Below are 19,791 nucleotides of genomic sequence, written 5' to 3' on the forward strand. Positions count from 1 at the left end.
AATAGATAATTGACTAATTTATCTAAAGTATTTTCTGATACAGTTCTATTTTAAATTTGTCAACAATTTAATTTTAATAATTAGTCATCACTACTTCACTCTTGAGAGGTTAACCACGTTTAAACCAATTGTATTTTAGTTTTTGTACTAAACATATGCAACTTTGAACAGTTTCTAATACTCTACTATAGCTGAAATAATAATAAAAATAACTCAAAGAGAGAGTTTAAAGGTTTATAATTTTTATATAAGAGAGTTGCAGCAAGCAATAATGCAAAAATCATCAACAATAAAGTGATTTGTTTACAACTCTACAAATCAACAAAAGGTGTTTTCAGTCATTAATTTAAGCTCTTTAATTACAATTGTTATAGTTGAGCTCTCGCATTACTGAATAAAAGTCAAAGAATCTGTCACTGATCACCAGTCACTGGTTGTTTCAAGTTGGTGCTTGTTGAATTTTGTTGAACATCATAATTCCAATGCCGGTTACCTCAAGGTAGGGACTCATACATTGTTTTTTTTTTTTTTGTTGGAATGTGGGATTTTGCTGAACAGTTCAGTCATCCCTTGTTGCATCCCACTCTTAGTAGCTGCTCTATATCTGGTTTTCATCTCTTCCTCCCCTAGAGGCCAGGCTGCCCTGCTGTTATGATGATATGTCTTTCTAGCCTGCTTCTCTGTGCTTTCTCTGTCTTTTGGAACTCAGAAAAACAACCAGACAGAGCCTCCGGCAGCAGCTGCTGAGAGCCCTTGTTGTTCCTGTTTTTTGCTGTGGTTTTTAAAGGATTTCTGTGAGTTAGGCTGCCTTCTCTTTTTCAATCAGACATCCCCATTTTACCAACTGTCCACCACAATGACTTAACATTTTCTACTGTTATCTTTTTTACAAATATTCATTTACAGATTAATCAGATGTTTACTTTATGCACGAAGCCATAATATTTTAAAATCTTCTTTCCAGTAAACTCAGTGATTCTTTTTTCTCTTCTTACAGACACTCAGACATCTCTACCCGCACTTCCTCTTTTTTAACAGCAGCAGTACACACATGCAAAAGTGCATCACATTGGTAAAATGTCATATAAAACCATACATTAGGCTCATACTGCTGTCTACAGCTATCACCTGGCCTCCCTCACCTTTCCTACTGTCTCTTGCCCATTTACACTAATCACGTTCACCTGTTCCTCACTCCCTTATCACCAGCTGCACTTGATTAGGTTGCTCACTATATTACCTGGTTTCACTCCTCAGTCACTTGCCAGTTCGTTCTAGTCTCTAGGCCATTTTTTCTCCGTGCTCTTTCGTTGTTTTGTATGTATTTATCCCCTAGCCAGCTACTGTTTTGTGTTCCCCCCATGGACTGTTCCTCCGGACCGTGGCTCCACTCTCAGCTCGGCCCAGCTCTCCATCTCCTCGCCTCCTGCTGTTGGTCAACACCCGGCTACTACTCATCGACAGGACTGCGCACTATTTCCCTCTGTGCACTTTTATTCTTATCATCACTGTACATAATAAATCACTGCTTGCATCGAAGTCGGCTACCTGGGTCCGCCTCTTTCTCGTTCGCTCACTGACAGGTGCAAACGGCACATAACACTAGTGGTGCTAAAATGTCCCAGCTTTTCTTTATTAATCAGGACATGCGTTTAAAATAATATTGAATGAATCCACCAATTGTTTAAAGATCAAACTGGATTAGTTGCCACAGGATGGTAAATGTTTCACATGCATAATATTGTCCTTATATACCTGCCATTGTTAAACCAAACCTTTGCAAATTCACGATGTTCTGCGGGATAGAGATGAAAAAGCTTTACATGATCTGCATTCAATCATCTGACTTTCTTAGACACCCTCAAAGTAATCATATTTTATTTGGCCTTTATTACATTAATAAAAAATTGAGGTATGGCTGTGTTGTTGGATTTGAGTGTAATTTCACACAAATGAACGGCAGTCATACCTAGTGCTTGGTCTGTTAGTCAGAGGTCAGGTTCACTCTGTGTGCTTTGGAGTCTGTTGCTCTGTTTGAGCTCTGTGCTTTCATCAGAGATGCAGGACACTTCGTTCTTACTCTTAATCACATTTTCTATCCAGCTGGAGCTGTGTGGCTCTCTTTCAGGGGAGCAAGCAGAAGAGACCACGCTCATCCGCATGTTTTTGCCTGAGGTAATCAGCTCCCCATAGCCCTGTTGGTGGGAGAAGGCATAGGCAGATCGACGAGAGCTCGTCCTGCGTACTCGCCTCAGGCTCCGCTCCTGAGGTCCTTGCTTCTTTCTAGACTGTTGTAGATGACGGACCTGGTGAAATACAGCAGTGATGGAGAAAGTACTTAGATCCTTTGCTTAAAATATCAATACCGCAATGTAAGAATACTTTATTACAAGCAAAATGTATGCATTTAAATCTTGCTGAAGCACAGAAGTATTATAGGCAAAATATGCCTAAAGTGTCAAAATTAAAAGTACTCATTCTGCAGAAAAGTGCCCCTAGTGACTGATATATTATATATAATGCTATTAGATTAATACCATCGCAATTGTGTAAGTAGCATTTTACTCTTGTAGCTGCTTAAGGTGGAGTTAGTTTTTCTATATACAGTTACTTTGGCCCACTGCCCAGTAGTTCCCAATCTGACATGATTTCTTTAGGCAAGAATAAAAAATGTTCTGCTGCACAAATGTGTATTCATTGGTGTTATTTTTCTATAAACCTAACCATGACTAAATATCTTACTTTCCACTACCTAAAAACAGCCATGAGGGAAATGTTAATGGTGTGTTTATTGATTGCACAAACACTGTATGTGCATTAAAGTTATTGTACCTTGTCTGTCAGAGTTGGGAAGAGGTCTACTCTCAGGAAGCTGACTACTAAGCTGGGCACAACACACACCACAGTAGTCAGCAGAATGATCAGCCACACACTCTTCTCTGACAGACAGTTACGGGCTGTGCCTGAGAAAACACAGACTTATTTGTACTCAGTGTCCATGCGTCAACAGTATTTCCTTACATGTATCACACTGAGCAAAACTTACCTACAAATGGGAAATTCTTAGGGATAATGAAAAATATGCCATTGCTTTGCACCGTGAATAATATGGCAAAATACAGTGTCACACTCCCCCATATGAAGAGGTGATTGACAGCTGCCCAGTAGTGTGTGTCAAGTCCGATCTAGGAACAGATACACGCAAAACAACATTATATTATATTTTTTCTAAACAACAGGACTACTTGTGTCTGTTTCTCTGTTTATGATCTCACCTGAACATTTACAACAATAATCAAAGATGTTGCTATAGTAACAGCAAACACTTGTTGTTCTGAAAATTGTGTGGCGTCCTCTTTGACTATGTCAGAGAAGGCTCCGTAGGGAATAAAGAAGACCAGGAATGATGTGCCCAACCCCTGTAGCGTGCACAAGAAAAACTGGCGTTTGTTGAAGAGTAGGTTTTGCTGGCCGGGTTTGTAAAGGCTCGGGTAACGAAGGCTGTACTGGTCACTGACATCCTTTAGGAAACAGAGAAAGTATGAGTACTTGATGTGAGTAACTTAGTAAGAAATGTGCTGAATGATGGTCAGAAGACAGTCAGGAACTGGGTTGGCTGATGGTAAACTGAACAATAAACAGATTAACTGTGTATTGAGATATTTATGCATTAAGTTTTAATAGGTTAGAGGTTCTAGTCACACGTAAGTTGAATTTAGTGCAGTGCTAGGTATATTAATGACGACACAGTGAATGGGGTCTACAGTAATACAATATTCACCTGTATGACTTGACAGTATCTTGAACAGAAAATCAAAAAAGAAATGTATAAGATGACTGAGGAGGTTTCCACTGGAAACTGCTGGAAACATAAATGGACTCCAGTCCAAATTTCAAAATGAAGAGTTTGTTTGAAAAGATTTAAGCAGGTTGATTATATAAGTCAGCACTGTGTTATCATCACATAGTCAGCAGTAATACCTGATCAAACAGCCCCATTGCCAAGACTGGCAAAGATGTATAGACTATATTGTAGAGGGTAATAAACCACTGGTCATATACAGTCTATGGAAAAAGCACAGTAACATATAATTATTGCAAAACAAAAAAGAGACACTTTCAAAAACCAAACAGGCTTCATAATGCATTACAGTATGCTTACCTGAGCTGAGAAACCACAGAAGAAGCCATACCAGAAGTGTACCAGTGTGAAGGCAAAGTTCTTGTAGAAGAAGTAACAGAGGAAATTACACATGCGGAAGTAGGACCAGCGCCCGTGCACCAGCAAGAGCCGCTGCAGGTATCGAAACTGAGCAAAGGAATAATCCGATGCCAGAACGGCCTGCATCCCCTCCTGGCCACTGATGCCAACACCAATGTGTGCAGCTGAGGAAGAAATACTCTGTTTGGATAATTGGCATTTGAAACTAGAATATCAAATGTCATTGAAATATTACTGAAGTATTTACTACATTTAAAGTATAACCTGTGATCCTAATTTCACTAAAATTGGTTGACAGACGTTTCAGTTCAAGGGCTAACCATTTAAAGTTAAACTTTATTTTGTATAAAAAAATCAATTTACAACTTAAACTCTTCAAATATGTATGTGAACATATACAGACTGGGCTCCTACATTATGTAAATTGCTTTAATTTGCTTGCAGAGGGAGGTCAGGTTCAGTTACAGAAAAGTATACTGGAAGAAGACATTCCCAGCTGCCATCTTTGTTTGGATTAGGAAAAAGAAGTGCAACTTGAGGTTAAAGGTTACATTCTTTTTCTTTTGTGTGTATGTGTTGACCTGAATATTTTCTCAGATATTCAGAAGAGCCTCAGGTGATGCTAGAAGCAGAATCGCTGTACAGTAAGTGTTGTAAAATGACTTTCTAGGTTTTTCAAAAATGTTCTGCGTATATATATTATTTGTAGGAAAAACTGATGCTTAGCATAATAACAATGCACCGTTTTAATGTCAGACCCCTGGGTCCATGAGTAACAGTGATCAATCCTTGAGACTTACTCTTGATCATGCTGACATCATTGGCTCCGTCTCCTATGGCCAGGGTGATGGCCCTCTTGTGCCTCTTTACCAGCTCGACCACCTGTGCTTTCTGCATCGGAGTGACCCGGCAGCAGATGACTGACTTACACAAACAAGCCAAGTCCAGCAAGATGTGCTCAAGCTGTGGCTCCAGAGCATGAGCCTGCAAAGAAAACACATACATCACAGCTGTTAAACCTGTCATCACCACCTTCTTACATCAAACCCTACAGAGGCAATACCAAGCAACAGCTCAAGGTATCATTTCCAATAAGCTGTCGTGCATCATGCATCCCATCCAAAGCACAGCACGGGAGCAGCTCCTCAGTGAGGAAATGGAAGTTAATGAAAACTTGTAATACAGCCGAGGGCCCTCAGCAGCACAGCAGCTCTCTGCTCATTACAAACTCAGCATAGTCAACAGCTCCTACAGGTGCTTGGACCAAAATATAAACAGGCATGACAAACAACAAGCACAGCAGAGGATGGAGTTGTCATATAATGTAACACACTTCTTACCAAACTGTGTCCATTGATGACTAAGGCATATTCTGCAATAATGGTTTCTTCGAACACAGAGTCATCTGAAAATGCATCTGTCTTCTCGACATCTCCTGCAGCACTAACTCGACTCAGGCCGAGGATGTGCTCCTTAGCTGTCCTGACGAGACAGCAAACATACATCTTCAATATGTTTATATACAGTAAAATGAATACAATTGAGCTTGTACTGATTGACAGAACTCTTTAGGTCAGCAGGATGAAATATTGATTATAGGCACTGAATCTGCATGATTTATGATTCCAAGATTTTCCATAAATACCACAGTGGCATAGCAGGTTAACTTTGGGAGTTGTAGTTCTTTTGACAATATCAAGCTGCTGCGTGAGCTGCCATGAAATGATAAACGTATAAAATGTTACCTGAGTTCTTGTTGCACTTCCACGAGTGTGTGCCCAGAAATAACAAACACCTCATTCATGTCATCTCGCAGCATGTTGCAGGAGTAGCCGATGTTCATCGCTGTCTCTGAAATATCATACACAGTTTACAGCCTTGTTGTTTTTCACAGACAAGCGAGTGGTTATTAAAGCAACTGTTTTTCTGAGAGTTTAGGTGAACTACTTTACCTAGTTTGTCTCCTGTGAGAACCCAAATCTTGATGTCAGCTAGACCTAGACAGGCAATGGTCTGTGGGACTCCTTCCTGAAGTTTGTCCTCTACTGCTGTGGCTCCTAGAAGCTTCAACCAGGACAGCAGTCAGTGTGCAGAGGCTAAACAAGTTTGATCACTTTAAGAATGTAAACAAAAGGTTGTCAAGATTACCTTCAAGCCCTGCTCAATCTCCTCATAGACAACATCCAGCTGATCTTCACGATTCTCAATTACAGTGCTGGCAAACAGAAGCTTCTTGTTCCAGACTTTAAAATAATCTTCATCAAGATCTTTGTAGGCCAGAGCTAATGTTCGAAGCCCTTCTCCTGCAAATTCCTGCAGGAAAATGATTGAAAAGCAAACAATTTACAGTAACATTTGTGTGTGCAACAAAACAAAACAACCAATACTTCTATTGTCAGTTTTTTAGTAGAGACACTAATACAATCTGAATCCAGCTATTTCTAAAATTTTGACAGTTACCTGCACCAGCTGATCCCCTCAGCACAAACTGCTGCAGGAGTCACCAGTATTAGGTAAGAACATTAATCCTTTTGGTCACTTTGTTTGGCTTATTGAATTTATAAGACTATAACTACACAATAGAGATGCATAATGCACTTATTTAAAATAGAGTCTTTGTGTACTAATGTCACCTAATCAAATAACACTTACACTGAGATGTTCAGAGGTAGTGGACATGAGGTCTTCATTTGATGGATCCAGACGCTCAAAGATAATCGTGTCAGCTCCTTTGCAGTAAAGTTTAACTTGACCCTCTGGATTTCTTACTGCAAAACACAACAACACACAGGAAAAGAATACGACGTTACTTTTTTTGGTCAAAGTCTATTAGCAGACAAATCAGATGGATTACAGATGGATTACAGACTGCTTGTAATTACAGACCCTTCTTGCTCCCAGAATAAATCTGTCAAACAAATCCTTGTGACGTGATTGTTGTGGCACTTTCACTCTGATGTGCATCATGTGGAACATTATAGTGTTTGAGGTCTGTCTGTCTTTGTAATGACTTTAGTAATGTTAATGTGCATGAAAGGTTATGTTGACTTGTGAGAGAGGAACTAGAGCATGAACTAGTACATTGTCATTCTAAGCGAAGACCTAACCAATGACACTCATTCTCTTGCGCACGTTGTTGAAGTCCAGTATGGCCAGCAGCTGGTAGGTGACGGCTTCTCCCATCTCACACAGTGTGATTGTCTCGGGGGTTCGGGCCCGGAAGACAAACCCAAAGTTTCGTGCTGCAGTGACCAGGGCTCCCTCATCAGGTGACTGGGCCTGATACACCAAATGTCCTTCAGGTTAACAAAAACATCCATCAGAAAACACTTGAAAAAATTCAATAAATTCTGTTAATATTGGTGTTTGTACTAGACCATGTACATCTTACCTTCACTCTTCTCCTCTGGCATGACAGTGTGGCACAAAGCCAGCAGTCTGAAAAACTCCTGCACTGCAGGGTCCTCCAATTTAACAGCTTCAACTAGGCTGCTGTCATAAAACTTAAACCTCGTGTCACTGAGAGGGTTGAAGGAAAAGTCCACACAGGCTGTTTTCTAGTAGGGACAGAGACCAACAATTACAAAGTTTAATAGCATTAAAGAGTTTAGTGTTTCTTGTCGTTTAGCTTTACTTACATCTGTAATTTCCATCTTCTGGCTAAATTCATCATAAACATCACCTATGAGAAAAAAGGCAAAGTCATCAGTTAAATAAAGATTACAGAAATATTCTGTAGATTAGTCGCTGTGATAATATGTATTTCTATACAGAGGAGAAACAGTAATAGATCAGCATCAAATGGTTTCAAAAATGTCTCTACCATATATGTGTCCGTTAATGGAGCATTTGCTGAACACCATAATGTTCTGGGTGAGAGTGCCGGTCTTGTCAGAGAAGATGAACTCCACTTGGCCCAGCTCCTCATTCAGGGTAGTGGTGCGTGCGACAGCTGCAGTGTCCGTCCGGCTGTGGTACATCTTCAGGTCCCAGTTAATGAAGTAACTGTGACCAAGCCGCAGGATCTCCACACTGAAGGAAGATTCAAATAAAATGTTCAGTGCCTGAAACCAGTAGAATAAATAATGGAGGACTGGACTGGAGGAAATTTTAGACCTTGGCAGACAGCTGTGTTCTTTGTCTTTTACCTGACATACAGTGAGATGGGCACAACTGTATTAAGGATGATGACGTAGGACCAGAAGGTGAGAAAGCCAGAGAAAACAACATTGTTCTGAATGGTATTCCAAGGCAAATACACCTGGAAGTTTGTGTCAATCAGACTCTCCCAAATAGTGTTTCCGATGCCCAGAATAGCTCCCATACATATGAGGAAGGCAAAGATCTGAAACAAAGAATCCGCATTTTATGTTCATTTTGAAAGCTGAGGTTAATACAGGGGCCTATTTTATCAGTCTGCCTTGTTAAAAATAAGAAGAATGTTATGTTAAATATCTTGCTCACTCATGGAGCACACACAAGTCAAATATTTTGTCTGATCAGACTCTTCTCAAAACTCTATGGGTGTATATAGACAACACCTGATCTCATGTAACTCCTGAGCAGAGGTTTAATAACAGGAATAAGTGAAAACAGTTGTGCAGCTGAGCACTTACAAAACTGTTATGGTTTTTTTTTTTTTTGGTCCCTGCCGGAATCCCAAAATTTCCTGTGCAAACAAAAGCTGAAAAGCACAAATGACTTACCCACAAAACCAAAGTATTCATGAGTTTGTCTATATTTGTCCTTTTAAATTTTGTTCTTCCACAGTTTTGCATCAGTTTGGTTTGCAACCCTGTTGGAGGGGCGGGAAGACAACTATCAGTGTTGAAGGAACATTAACAAAACGAGGTTGTATGACTAAGGGAAGAGAAAGACTAATTGATGTGGATATAGAGAAAGACAGGATCAAAATAAAAATGTCATACCAGCGAAGATGACCAATCCAAAGCACCACTCAGTGTTTCTGAGAACACAACCTCGCAGCAGCATTTTTTCATTATCCAGAGGATATCTGTTGCCTCTCCAGTATAAAGTTCCAGTAAATCGATCCAGTTTGTTGTTTGGTGGCTCACAAATGACTTTTCCTGTGGAACACCGAAAAAAAACAAAACAAATAAAATATAATCAAATAATCATTCTGAATAGTATCGCAAGTCAACATGTCCACATACACCAAGTCCACAAGTGATTTGTTAACAAAACAAATATTTCAAACATCACCTCACCATCAAAGTCCATCAGTTTTGAAACATCTCCCAAATCTGAGGTGATGCTCAAGGCCTGACGAACTTTCAGATTTGTCTCTCTAAATGGTGACAAATGGAAATAAAGCTTTTGTCTTCTGTGGTGACAGTGTAGGAATTTAACAGCAAACCAGCTGTAACATCACATTCACTTTAAATGTCTGCAAAAATAAGCAACCATGATTCATGTTTTCACACTTTCTTTGTTCACATAAATGATACTGTCTCGCCGACTGCATTTAGTTTCTTATCAGTTTTACTTTATATATCCAGTGCAGCACTTACCCATCTAGCTCTGCAGTCTCAATATAGCACAGTCCGTAGGGTTCGCTACTGCTGAGAAGGAGGATGTCTGCCTGTGTAAAACCAATACGAAATACTCAGTAGTGAGAAAAGGCAATAAATCAGTCTCTGTACCACTGAAGCTGGAGCACTCAGTGTCCTGTGAATCTCCCAAAAGAAGCCTTCTGTTAACCTTCTCTTTGTTTCTATATCTACACATACAATACAGAATTTGGCTTCCTCCAATAAATGTTAATGGATGTTTCACTGTGCATGAATTAAAGCATCCAATTTGAAGACAGAGTAGCACAGTTTACTCACAGCAACAAATTGATTGTTCTCCAGTCTGATGATGTCTCCCACATGAATGTTCATCCACTTCTCATTCTGCAAGCTTGGAAACAAGAACCACAAAAGTTTACAATAAAACAACAACATTTCCTTGATCATGTGCGCTGGCTTCTCAGCAGTTATACAAAGTATTTAGAAAAACAGAAGGAAGCAGTAACGAACCATCCCCTAATGAGAACCTGAGACTGGCGGTTGTTAACTTGCTGGTCGCTCTTATATCGAAACTGAAATTTAGAAAACAGTTTTACCATATGAGAAAACTCTGAGCATTCAGAAAAACTGTAAAATATGAATAGTTAAACTAACATAATCATCTGTGGCATCCTTGATGGCCGTGATTACCAGCACCAACACCAAAGGCACGATGGTTGTGAAGGGGGACAAAGAGGATATTTCTGGAATTAACTATATGAAAAGAAAAGCAAATTAGCTCCGACTGTTTCTCCACCAACTTCAAGACCACAAAGCAGATTTCCCCCACAAACAGAGCTTCTCTTACCTGCAGTATTAGCAGTACTAAGAAGTAAGCATTCGCCACCCTCTGGAACTGCTCAAACAAGTTCATGGGCAGGAAGGTGAAGATGTTGTACTTGGAGGTTTTGATGCGATTGTCCTGAATAATAAAACATTTAGAAAAAGCACCGATGAAAACACAGTCTAAACCTGTGGATGATGCAAACTTAATCTAATTCTGAGGTCTACTTACAGCATAAAAAAACTTCTCATTGTAGTCTGGGTCATTGGCTTTTACATGGCGTTCCCTTTCTAAACACAAAGAACACACTGGCATTGTCAAGAAACAAGCTGATAAAATTATGCAGAATTGTTTTTACAGTCAGTTATTGATTTGCAAATACAAACAATAAGAAAAAGTTAAATTCTTTTACTACAATTCCCATTACATTTCCCATATACAACTCTATCTTTCATTAGACCCTCTGCGCCTCCTAAATGCCATTTCCTTTGTAGTAGTCACTTCTCCTTGGAAGCTATTTCTCTCGTTTACGGCATTTGGTATACTATTATGGTTCTTTCACAGAGTACCACTCATACACTCTTACAACATGGTTATGATGGATGAGCCTTTGTTTATGGAATATCCATGGACATGAATACACCATGACCTATGGTTGATCTGCCCTCTCTCTAAAGGGAAGTAGAACTTACTTAATACCACCTCTTTGGGTGAGTCTTCTTCGTGGCTTTGATGAGTGTCTGTGGCATGTGGACTCTGTCTGAGCCTGCCCTTTTCACCCATGTACTTAGTGTTTCATCTGCAATTTACAACAAGGCATTCACCTCATTTGTCAAAATGATGCATTATGGTTCGTTATCAGGCTGGGTCACATTTTTTAAACAGTATCAACGGGAAGCGCATTCACTCACAAACATGCCAGATAACAGTCACCTGTGAGATGATGAAACCGTGTATCAAAGCACTATGGCTTTCTGCACAGAGCAGTGCCTGAAGCAGCACAGAGCTGATCCGTTGTTTCCAAATGAGGTTAAATCATTGTTGAATTATGCATAACTCATATGCACAGAGCCGCAACAGGATAGACCTTCTCAAACAAAACACCAGACTCAGCTCGCTATCGGTTACAAGGACCATTAATTATTAAGAAAGGCTATTGTTGTTGTTCAAAGGCTTTGGTCTGCTTAAACATTTCATTAGAATATCTGGAAATGCTAAGCTGTTTCTCTAATACAGGCCTTAGTTCTCTCTGTTTTTATGGACTGGTTTTTTCCCAATCTGGTAAACTCCTCTGGTAGGTCTGCAAGTCTGAACAGATTACAATGAAATTACTCACAAATGCTTTAGGAAATAATTCAGACCACATTCTTCCTGAGTCAAACATAATTACGATAAGCTTTTACAGATCAGCTTCAGTGGTTTTAAGACATCCCAAAATGATGTCAACACATATACCGTTGAAGAAATTAAATACACTTAAATCCCTCGCTAAACATGTGGAAACATGTTTGTCTGTTCCTGCACAAGGATAAGATCACCTCATTCTGTGTCTGAGGCAGATAATTATTGCAGAATGCTACAGATGACAAACACACACACAGCACACACCAACACATAAAAAACACAGACCTCATAGACACACTCACATAGAGAGGGAGAGAGATGCTACTGTACAGCCTTATTTTATGTCTCTAAACCTCTAAAGACTGGATGAGCACTTATTGTGTATAGGAGTTATTGTATATCTTTGTGAAAGAAGAAAAAAACTGTCTCCTGCTTTTGAAAGTTCAGCAAGTCAATTTAAAAAGTTTTGTATAATTGACATGCCTCGAGCACACAACCAGTTAAGGTCCATGGTTAAAGCTGTTGTTCAGTGATAGTTTTTTGAAAATTGATATCTGTTTACTTGATTTATTTTTTTGCATCTTAGCAGGACAACAAGTATCAACGCCTTCCTGGCCAGTTTGTTCTTAGAAAATAATAATTTCAAATAAAATAAAAATTAATAAATAAAAGAAACTGAATACAGAGTAAAGAGAGACTTGTCTTACCAACTTTAGTATTCCTCCTCCTCCAGAATGCCATATTCTCCTGCAACCTCCTAAAGGTTTCCCAAAAGGACATAGAAGCCGCATTTAACTGCCTACACTGAAAAGTGTGGAGCTGCAAATTCTGCAGTGGGACAGTGCTAGAGCAAGCGTGGCAGAGAGATGAGTCAGTGTGTAATAAATGCACCTCCGAGTTATATCTGTGGTGTCTTGTTTCCTTTCTGTTCCGACAAGCTTTAATTACACTGTCAGTGTGTACAGCAGCAGGTAAATTCCCAGGACACCGTCTCCTTAGCAAAAGGTCCCAGGTGAGCAACACAACACTGGGAGATTAACCCCTAAAGATGCACAGCTCCTTCATTTTAAAAATAAATACAGTGTATGTGATGTAGCTTTCCTTGTGTCTCTATGTTATATAAATGATGATTTGAGCAATGGTAATACAATGTATAAAATGAGCACAGACATTTCTGAGGTCTGTCTATGTCTGAATGTTCTTACCTTGTGCAAGTTTGTCACAGGCGCAGGCTTGTGTTGTCTCCATGTATCCTGTCATGTAGAGGTGAGCACTTATTTGAAGCACCAAATTCCGCAGATTCACTTCGTAGTAAATGCCATCCTTGTCCTGAATAAAAATCACAAGCCAGGGATGGACTCATGTAAAGTCTGTTCCACTGCAGTGAGTAAGGAGAGCCACTGACTGCAGATGTTGGAGCCTGCGAAACGGGCGCAGACAGAAAACAATAATTAATCTGACACAATAACTCAGTGTCAGTGAGACTGAACAGATATGAATATGATGATCACTCACCAAGAGCGACCACATACAGCTGAGGCTGGAGCCTTCCTCGATGAGATGCCGGCTTGTATCTATGTGTGTGTGCTGCAATGAGTCTCTCTCTCTCTCTCTCTCTCTCTCTCTTTCTCTCTATATGTGAAAACTCCCCTGACTGATTTCTTTACCAACATTTAAACATTTAAATGCAGTCAGACACCTGGTGATGCTCTCCTGTTAGTAGCTACAGTACAACTATGAAATTTTGAATTAGGCTACACCACTCTATCACACTATGACTGAGCTTTAAAAAATCAAAAACTTACAAAAAAGGTCAATTAAAACCTTAAAAGCAGATTTGTGTCTTGGATAAGTGTTGTGATTACAGCTTTATTAGTTTAAAATGTCACTAAATAATCATCATAAGGGCTAAAATTTTATAATCTCAACATGAACGAAGAAAAAAAATTAGCTCTGCATTAAAGCATCTTTTTATACAGGCTGCTACTTTAATATTCTTGATTCAATCTTTCTGTTGTTTTATAAGCTATTAGGTCATGTCATTATAGCTTTAATTTCTTTTTCACGTTTTTTTATACATAACTCATTAAAGAATGTCTATATTGATTAAGGATGCTTCATATATCCACAATCTAATGGGGAGGAAGTGTTTTGTCATCATGACTGTCTTTTTACTTTACATACTTTATTTAAAGTTTTCCAAAATAGTGAAATTGCAACTACAGTGCCACCAACTGGCGTATATCTGTATTACCTGTATTAATAATGATAAATATCTAGTGCAACCTGTTCTTAAGCTGATTAGTGTCAGGGTCATACTTTGTATACTAATGGCTACAATACAACATTACCTGACAATATAACAAGCTACATTGTCATCATAGCTGTAAAATGAAGGCAAAATGATTGAAAACATAACGTTTCAGTGTTGATTGCTGAACAGATTAAGATGTTTGTTGTTTATTAAGAAATACTAATTTCTCAGAAAACACAGCTTTTAAGATTTTAAGATGCATTTGAACAAATTTCTGTATTCAGTTCAGTGTTATGTCCATTGTGCCAAATCACAACAAAAATCATTTCAAGGCCTTAAATGATCAGCTGAATGCCACTTTATACATAGCTCTGTCTCAATTAAGTATTAATCACTATAATTAATATGCAATATTTGACTGAAGACACATGGAGAAGAACATGCAATCAGTTGTTAATTTATCTGACACCTATGAGAAGGGGAAAGCACTCTGGACACACTTTGTTAAAACAAAATAAACAGACATATCTCTCTTGGTGTTTCGAGATCTTATTGGCATTTGATAATGATCAGCAGCTCTATAGTGAAAAAAACCATATGTTAACATTGTGTTAATACACACATATTGTTCCCTTGTCTCTATGTGCCAATACAGATATATGCTGTTATAAACTGTAAATTGATCCCAGTCAACCTCTGTGTGAATTTCATATTTAAGATGGGGAAAAGGATGAAGGTCAATAATACACAACAGTACCAATGTCAGGGCTGACAAAGAAGGTGTAAACTTCAATGGGATTACCCTGAAAATAAAGGTTGAATAAAGTAAATTAAAGCACTCTTCCTGAGTCCTGATATATGCTGAGTCACTGTGGGAAATAAAGAGGAGTCTTCTACGGGCACACCCATGTGCACAGTCCCATTACATTTCACATAGACAACAGTGAGCCAGTGTATTAACCAGGTATCATATTTCTAAAACACACTAACACAGTCATAACTATCACACTCTCGCTTAATTTCCTTCATGGATCCCTGAATAATATAAATGTAATTTGTAGAAGATGAGGTTGAGCAGTGTGTATCCTGCAGTCATACTAGCACTACCATGATTGTGATCCCTCAATAAAACTGGCATAAAGATCTCAAGTGTACTCCCATTATGACCAGATAATACTTCCGTAAGCTGTAAAGTGAAGTGCCAAGGCTCATTAGTCTTACCAGTGTTATAACTGCCCAGTCTCCACTGTTAGACTGCACCAATGACAGAAACCCGATGAATCCTGCACATATGTTGATTGAAAACCACATAAATCACTACTGTAACCAGATATAATTAAATCTACAACACAAAGCAGCCACTGTAAATCTGTCTGTGCATGGATGGGGTGGGCTGCATGAATGTATTAATAATTCATCCATGGGTGCATAGTTGATTGGTGTTTACAGCCAAATTTGCCTTACAGAAAACACTGCATTTGTGTTGAATTTGAAATAGGTTTATTTTAAAAACACATATGCAACCACTTGTAGGCTGCCGTGACCATGACAGGACAAAGTGTAACATCCTGACACACTCAACCTAAGATGCCACATCCAGACTTGCTCCTGTAAAGTAGGATTGTCATCTTTTCTACAAGCTTATCCATTGTCGATGTTCTTGTGAATATAATCGAGGTAATACTCAGCCACGCTATTGAACAGTTCTGCTCACTGACTGTATTTTTAGTTATACAAGTACAGGATGCTTTAGACTTTCGGTTAACAATGGTCGTTTCTGATTGGTCGAAGAATTTGAGGGGACGGGGACGTCCTAGTATTTATGACTTGAATTTGACACCATCTCCGTACGTCAGTCCTTCTAAGGGTGGCAACAATAAGTTTACGCCGTGTCGACACTTGCTGAGAGTAGGATGCTAGAGTGGACATCAGATCCATTATCCTGGGACATTTAGGGTTTTTTCTGCAAAAAGGACGTTTAACCGCAGTGTTGTCCGAGGTAAGTATCCGAAAAATGATTAGTTACAGCGCTAAACTGTACCAGACTGTAAGGTTGTCGGGTCTATGCCTGTACAGGAGTGCTTGTTATGGAGGAAGGGGAGTTTATTATGCAACAAGCAGCAGTTCAGCTAAGATGTAAGGTCACTGTTTACTCTAACGAAGGTGTTTTAGCTAACATTGTTAAAATGTTATGTTAACTACATATATAAATGATCGTGTAATGTTTTCAGTTAATATAACGGTATGAAAGTAAAGTCTAACCTCTTGCCTTTCTAGCCATGCACCATACTAGTCATTTTGTTAGATTTATTTTTAACTAGAGACGACAAAAGAGCGCTGACGCCAGTGGTGTAGCCGGGAGCTGATATGCTTTCACTGAGCTCTTATCTCTTTGCTGTAAACAGCAGACGCGCCTGGTTTTGACCGTGTTTTATTGCATTGCCTTCATTTATCAATGGTCTTGAGCTCGTTCCTGTCTCGATCAAATCAACATTAATGCTAAAAATACGTTCGTTTCCGTACTTCCGTCCTTCACAATAAGATCCTGCTTCAACAACTCCATAGTATGCAGTAACGGCGCCCTGTTTTCGACAGCGCATTGCATACTGCCACCTGCTGGACGGTTGTTAAACTGTTCTTCACTTTTATACTGCGGCTAATGTTTCACTACAGACGGGATATGTCATGTTAGCCCCATAAAACAGTTTAAGGCTACTAAGCGTAATAACTGACATAGTGAAAAATATAATTTCTGGCTTACTATTGGTCTGTTATTTTTTAAAAATACGTCTTTTTAAGGTAAAATATTGTAAAATAACTTCTCATGTGTGAAAAATGTTCCCTGGCATTTTTTTAGATCACAACAATCAAATGCAGCACAGTGTTGTGGCTTTTTCTGCTAATAAACCTGGCCAGAACAACCAGACCGCTCCTGACAATATGGCACATGGTGAGATGTATCTCAGAAGCCCCAGTGCAGCATCTAGTGGATATATACAGTGTATCTATGAGTTGTGGTTAGGATAATGTTAGGGTCCAGGTTAGGAGAAACACATATCCATGGGGAAACAGATTTCAACACAACACCAGAAAATGTGCATGACCAGATAGGGATAAGGATAATATTATCTTGCATTGTCCGTGAAAGGATATGGTTCCGCTAAACACAAATGAAAAATAATCTGTTGTTACGTGCTACAGCTGTTATCCAGGGAATAGACTTAAAAGTGTATCTCTTGGTCAGTTCTTAAAGTAAATTTCACCGAACAGCTGCTAAGAAAAGTCACCTTAAAGAAGTTATTTGACTGTTATGACAGCTAGTTTAATAAAAATGATTTGTAGCTAATCTCAGTGATTTGTCCTTACTGTTCAGATCTAGAATGGCTGCTTTACATCACCTGAGGCAGTACCACCCCTTGGGCATTGCTGTCTCTAAGCTTCACACGAGCAGCCATGCCTCTGCCAAACAGCATTACAAAATGCTTGTGCTCGGAGGAGGAAGTGGAGGTATTACAATGAGTGCACGAATGAAGAGGTTAATGGGAGCTGAGAATGTGGCTGTTGTGGAGCCCAGTGAGGCAAGGATCCAGTAGATCATGATGATTATAAACCACACATCTAGTTGTGCATCACTAGGACACAATACAAACTACAGATCAATGTGGCTTTCATTGATTCAAATGTTGAAAATGTTTTCAGTTTGTCAGAAACATAATGTTTCAATTCTTTCAGGTGCACTACTATCAGCCACTATGGACCTTGGTTGGCGCTGGTGCAAAGTCTGTAGCCTTGTCAAGCCGTCCCACTGCAAGTGTTATACCATCTGGAGTGAAGTGGGTGAAATCTAAAGTTCAGGAAGTAAACCCAGACAAGAATACTGTCTACACAGATGATGGGTCTCAAGTATGTTTGCTTCAACAAACAGTTATCTGACACCTTGTAAACTTATAAAACTAGGGTGTTATCTAGCTTGGCATTGTGTAGTAATTTGCATGCAGAGCTGAGCATTTCTAGCAGCATGATCGATGTGCATCGAGCCCTATGTAAAATTTACTTCATGTTACAGATCTCCTATGAGTATCTGATTGTGGCTCTTGGTTTACAACTCCATTATGAGAAGGTGAAGTAGTGCTTTGCTCATTTAACTCTACCTGGTATACTTTGGCCCTTTGGTATATGAATTCTGTTACACCCCATACAACTTATATTCTTCTTGTATGTAGATTAAAGGACTGCCAGAAGGGTTTGAGCATCCAAAGATTGGGTCAAACTATTCATTCGAAACTGTGGAGAAAACATGGAAAGCGCTGCAGAACTTCAAGGAGGGCAACGCTGTGTTCACTTTCCCAAACACTCCTGTGAAATGTGCTGGAGCGCCACAAAAGATAATGTACCTATCAGATGCCTTTCTCAGAAAGGTACTTCAAGTTTGGGGTGTAATAATAATGTGGTTCATTTTGATAAATTAAGTGTGGTTTCCCATATATAGTGAAGACATGTTTATATTTCTGTTAAAGACAGGGAGAAGGGCACAGGCCAAGGTCATATACAACACATCGCTACCTGTGCTCTTTGGGATCAAGAAATATGCTGACTCACTGTGGGACATTGTTAAACGCCGTGACTTACAAGTGAATCTGAGGCAAAACCTGATTGAAGTTCGGGCAGACAAGAAGGAAGCTGTGTTTGAAAATCTTGACAAACCAGGTGAAACCAAAGTGATTGAGGTAACTGTGCTTTGTAATTTTATTTCTCTATAAATCCTGGAATAATGATTTCTACTACCGTATACTCCACCCCACTTTTATTGTACACACCCATTTACCCATCAGGCACAGGTACATTAGACAGTGACTTCAGAATAAGATCATATATTAACTAAACTTTGTCCTACAGGTCAACACCCCCACTTGATCTTATGTTTTGCAAATTCTGTTCAGTACGTCAATATTTACACATCTCACTCCTGTCTTTTGCAGTTTATATTCCAAACAAATAATTCATCAACTGTCTGACCTTTAACTTGGTTACAAGCTTAGTCATGATGATGTCTTCAACCATGCCTGTTGTTGGCCAGTACTTAGTGGTCATCTTTCCCTCACCGAGTGCAGACCGAACAAAAAATTATATTTTATGTCAATATCTGTGATGACAGCACAGAGACAATAGAGCGTGGTCGGGAAGCACGAGGGGAAGTGGTGATCGGATTTTGCACGCCTAAAATTTCTTCAGAAATTTTAAATTCTTTAGTTTGCCTCAATGTATGCCAAATTAGGAATAAAGGTTCTGATTAATTCATCTCCTCTTTATTAGTTAGTAATTGGTAGTGTAGTTTGTATTTAGTGCCTGTACCTATAATATGAACAACTCAGTACATTTGTACATTGTTGTTTCCCTTTATACCTTAAATGTAACAACGACTCTTTAATTAATCTCCTCTTTATTAGTATGAAATGCTTCATGTCACACCACCAATGGGGCCCACTTTGGTGATTAAAGGCAGTGCACTGGCGGATGAGGCTGGTTGGTTGGATGTCGACAAAGAGACCCTCCAACATAAGAGGTATCCAAATGTTTTTGGGATTGGAGACTGTACCAATCTGCCCACAGCCAAAAC

The 19,791-nt window shown here is 39.2% G+C and overlaps 2 protein-coding genes across 2 annotated transcripts in view; one reads left to right on the plus strand and one right to left on the minus strand.

The window, feature by feature from the left end:
- Positions 1-1,537: 1,537 nt before the first annotated feature.
- Positions 1,538-13,244, minus strand: atp8b4 (ATPase phospholipid transporting 8B4). Its single transcript, XM_020624319.1, has 28 exons — positions 13,126-13,244; positions 12,628-12,677; positions 10,808-10,866; positions 10,601-10,714; positions 10,408-10,506; positions 10,264-10,325; positions 10,072-10,144; positions 9,754-9,824; positions 9,451-9,530; positions 9,151-9,309; positions 8,929-9,017; positions 8,371-8,567; positions 8,046-8,254; positions 7,861-7,904; positions 7,614-7,779; positions 7,330-7,518; positions 6,875-6,990; positions 6,371-6,535; positions 6,175-6,286; positions 5,968-6,073; positions 5,563-5,704; positions 5,023-5,206; positions 4,163-4,386; positions 3,982-4,065; positions 3,276-3,521; positions 3,047-3,185; positions 2,833-2,963; positions 1,538-2,306 (listed from the first exon to the last, which is right to left on the minus strand). Exons 2-28 carry the CDS (start codon positions 12,659-12,661, stop codon positions 1,989-1,991), a joined length of 3,612 nt encoding a protein of 1,203 aa, XP_020479975.1. The 5' UTR covers positions 12,662-12,677; positions 13,126-13,244; the 3' UTR covers positions 1,538-1,988.
- Positions 13,245-16,182: 2,938 nt separating this feature from the next.
- The window catches only part of LOC109972685 (sulfide:quinone oxidoreductase, mitochondrial-like), a 6,108-nt gene continuing 2,499 nt past the window's right edge, over positions 16,183-19,791 (plus strand). Inside the window, exons 1-7 of the mRNA XM_020621707.1 lie at positions 16,183-16,310; positions 17,548-17,752; positions 17,907-18,077; positions 18,241-18,294; positions 18,398-18,592; positions 18,692-18,901; positions 19,622-19,791. The exon at positions 19,622-19,791 is cut by the window's right edge and continues 2 nt beyond it. Coding sequence (XP_020477363.1) covers positions 16,189-16,310; positions 17,548-17,752; positions 17,907-18,077; positions 18,241-18,294; positions 18,398-18,592; positions 18,692-18,901; positions 19,622-19,791 — 1,127 coding nt within the window. The 5' untranslated portion in view covers positions 16,183-16,188. The remainder of the gene's footprint in view (positions 16,311-17,547; positions 17,753-17,906; positions 18,078-18,240; positions 18,295-18,397; positions 18,593-18,691; positions 18,902-19,621) is intronic.

This window comes from Monopterus albus, unplaced genomic scaffold, assembly GCF_001952655.1.
Source record: "Monopterus albus unplaced genomic scaffold, M_albus_1.0 scaffold7.1, whole genome shotgun sequence".
In the NCBI taxonomy this organism is placed as follows: Eukaryota; Metazoa; Chordata; class Actinopteri; order Synbranchiformes; family Synbranchidae; genus Monopterus; species Monopterus albus.

Bases quoted from the DNA above. Each gene is read 5' to 3' on its own strand.
- atp8b4 (XM_020624319.1), bottom strand. From the start codon at position 12,661: ATGGCATTCTGGAGGAGGAGGAATACTAAAGTTG. The intron at 4,066-4,162 runs GTAAGCATACTG...CTTTTTCCATAG, and splicing joins TCTGTGGTTTCTCAGCTCAG to ACTGTATATGACCAGTGGTT. The intron at 2,964-3,046 runs GTAAGTTTTGCT...GTGTTTTCTCAG, and splicing joins TAAGAATTTCCCATTTGTAG to GCACAGCCCGTAACTGTCTG.